The 2,325-nt window shown below is 40.9% G+C and overlaps 1 protein-coding gene across 4 annotated transcripts in view; it reads right to left on the reverse strand.

Moving 5' to 3' along the window:
• Positions 1-2,325, reverse strand: part of arhgef4 (Rho guanine nucleotide exchange factor (GEF) 4) — a 110,580-nt gene that overhangs the window by 7,120 nt on the left and 101,135 nt on the right. For all 4 annotated transcript variants that reach the window (XM_035669236.1, XM_035669316.1, XM_035669477.1 and 1 more), the window contains 3 exons: positions 2,063-2,192; positions 1,825-1,956; positions 953-1,196 (listed from right to left, as the gene is read on the reverse strand). In XM_035669236.1, the coding sequence (XP_035525129.1) occupies positions 953-1,196; positions 1,825-1,956; positions 2,063-2,192 (506 nt within the window). The remainder of the gene's footprint in view (positions 1-952; positions 1,197-1,824; positions 1,957-2,062; positions 2,193-2,325) is intronic.

The following is a 2,325-nucleotide window of genomic DNA, read 5'->3' on the forward strand; positions in this document are numbered from 1 at the left end:
GAGGGGGGTGGGGGGGTCACCATTTTCACCGGAACAGGCCATTTAACCATCCAAATGATTTCTAAACGGGTTTATTAAGCTGAAAAAGTTGCCAAGTTCCCCTTTAAAGTCTCGCCCACATAGCTTTCAATAACTAATTAAAACCGATCTTAATGGACCACACACACCATAACCCAACATGCATTTAATGGATGGAAATGTGTAGGACAAAACAAGAAAAAACACTAAGTTGTCATAGTATATACAGACAACAACTTACAACAGAAGCCTGGGTGTGTAATGGAGAGAGCTGAGGTACAATCACTGACATTCTGCTCGTATATTCTTTGGACCAGCATCATAGAAAGCCATTTACTGCTGGCAGCCCCATATTCCTTGACACACAGCCAAGTGAGGATATTAAAGTATTAATGCAGATGTAGTGGAGGGAGAAGAAAGGAGAATACTGATTTCATGATAGTTTAAGGAAACTGCTCTGTGGTTTGTAGAGAAAGAAGCTTGGCTGAGATGTTATGGAAACGATGCTGCCTAATATGATACGTTAGATTACGATACGTTATGACATGACAATACCATATAATACGACAATAAGATACCATATGATAAAATTCCATACCTTACCCTACCCTACAATACCATACCATAGAACTTTCATTTTAGTTTAAATTGAAATTCAAGAAATCTACATATAGATTGAACATAGTTACACATTTGACACTTTAGGATCCTGTATGTTACCTATTGCTTACCATGAAATGTCTTTCAAGCTAGTGGAATTGTATGAGTGTCGAACAAGACAGGGGCTAATTCCCTGGCAAAAGATTTTAAAACAAGAGCACTGCTTGAGTCAGGGCCAAGGAATCAGAAGATCACAGGTTTGATTCATACATATGACAGTGTTTTCTGTGTCTTACAGATCATTCAACTAGGGCAAACTGTGCATTTGTCTGACCTGTCTCGCGGTCATGTTGGACCTGAATCCTCTCGTCACCGAAGGCTCGGAGCCAGCGCTGTTTCTGCTCAGGCTTCTTGGCACACAGGAGGTGGACCTCATCTCCAGCCAGCGACCGCAGCTTCAGGGCGTTCTTCACACTGATGTTGAAATCCTTCTCCTTGCCATCCTCCACATCTATCACTTCCATGTGGTCCATGTCCACCCGACCCTTGTAGTACAGCATGTCCCGGCGCAGGAGGTCCTACAATGGTAAGGATGCCAAATATAGCAAAAAATCCTTTTTATACTCAAATACATGTTCGTTTGGTTGATTTATTTCAACCAAACCAGACAGGTATACCTGTTATTGGAACAGTGGAAAGACTAACAAATACAGTATTGATGAGTTTTATTTTGTTTCTGGCAAGTCTGAATGTGAGTCTGAGTTTGTTTATGAAGTGGGAGGTAAAATTTGTGTTTCGGTCAATGGAGTCTGGTGGGCCATAGCATTTAGCATTGCACATTTCAGACATCATAAAAGTGGGCACTCAGATTACACTATATGCAATTAGAGCGCTGCTACTGCTCACTGGAAAATGTTGATGTCATCAAAAATACAAGCATTTAATAAATTTAGTTAATATTTGGATCATTTTCTTTCCTGAATTAGAAATCAGCCACTATTGCACAGTATGAAATGATTGATTAGCCCATTAAAATTCCACATGGACCACATTTGTTATGGATGTGGGCAATCGAGGACTTAATGTATGAGGATTACTTTGATTCTCATTTAAAAACATAAATCAACCATTTGCGCACTACAAGTGCCTTTCTAGGATGATTTTTGCATAAAACAGTGTAAAATACAGTGTAACATGCTGAGGCACCTTTTTGCAGTAAACCATCTGATGATCAAAAAGGAAAAACATTCTCTGTTGACTCTTGGCTTGAGGCTGGGAGAGCTTGGTCAACTCCCCTGAAAAGATGAGATCAGAGCTCCTGCTGAGAACGTCTTCACCCTTCATGGATGGAAACACAGACAGCTGTTAATTTCTACTTGTTACAGTTGCAGTGAATGGTGTGAAGTGAGAGACCATTTCAGAACAAAGATGCTTCTTGCCACACCTCCCAGTCCTCTATTGAGCTCTGCCACTGGGCTATTTTGTCGATGTTCTCAAGGCGCCGTTTCCTCTCGTTGATCAGCCTGGCCACGTTCTTCATGGCGTTTAAGGCTGCCTCCACATCTTTGTAGTCCCTAAAGACCAGAGAGTGACATGCAGTTGGTGCATGAAGTGGAAACGTACACACGTGGACAAAATTGTTGGTACCCTTTTGTTAAACAAAGAAAAACCCACAAAGGTCACTAAAATAACTTGAAACTGACAAAA

The sequence above is a fragment of the Morone saxatilis genome, unplaced genomic scaffold (assembly GCF_004916995.1).
Source record: "Morone saxatilis isolate NCDOM2014 unplaced genomic scaffold, NCSU_SB_2.0 Contig0, whole genome shotgun sequence".
Classification (NCBI taxonomy): domain Eukaryota; kingdom Metazoa; phylum Chordata; class Actinopteri; family Moronidae; genus Morone; species Morone saxatilis.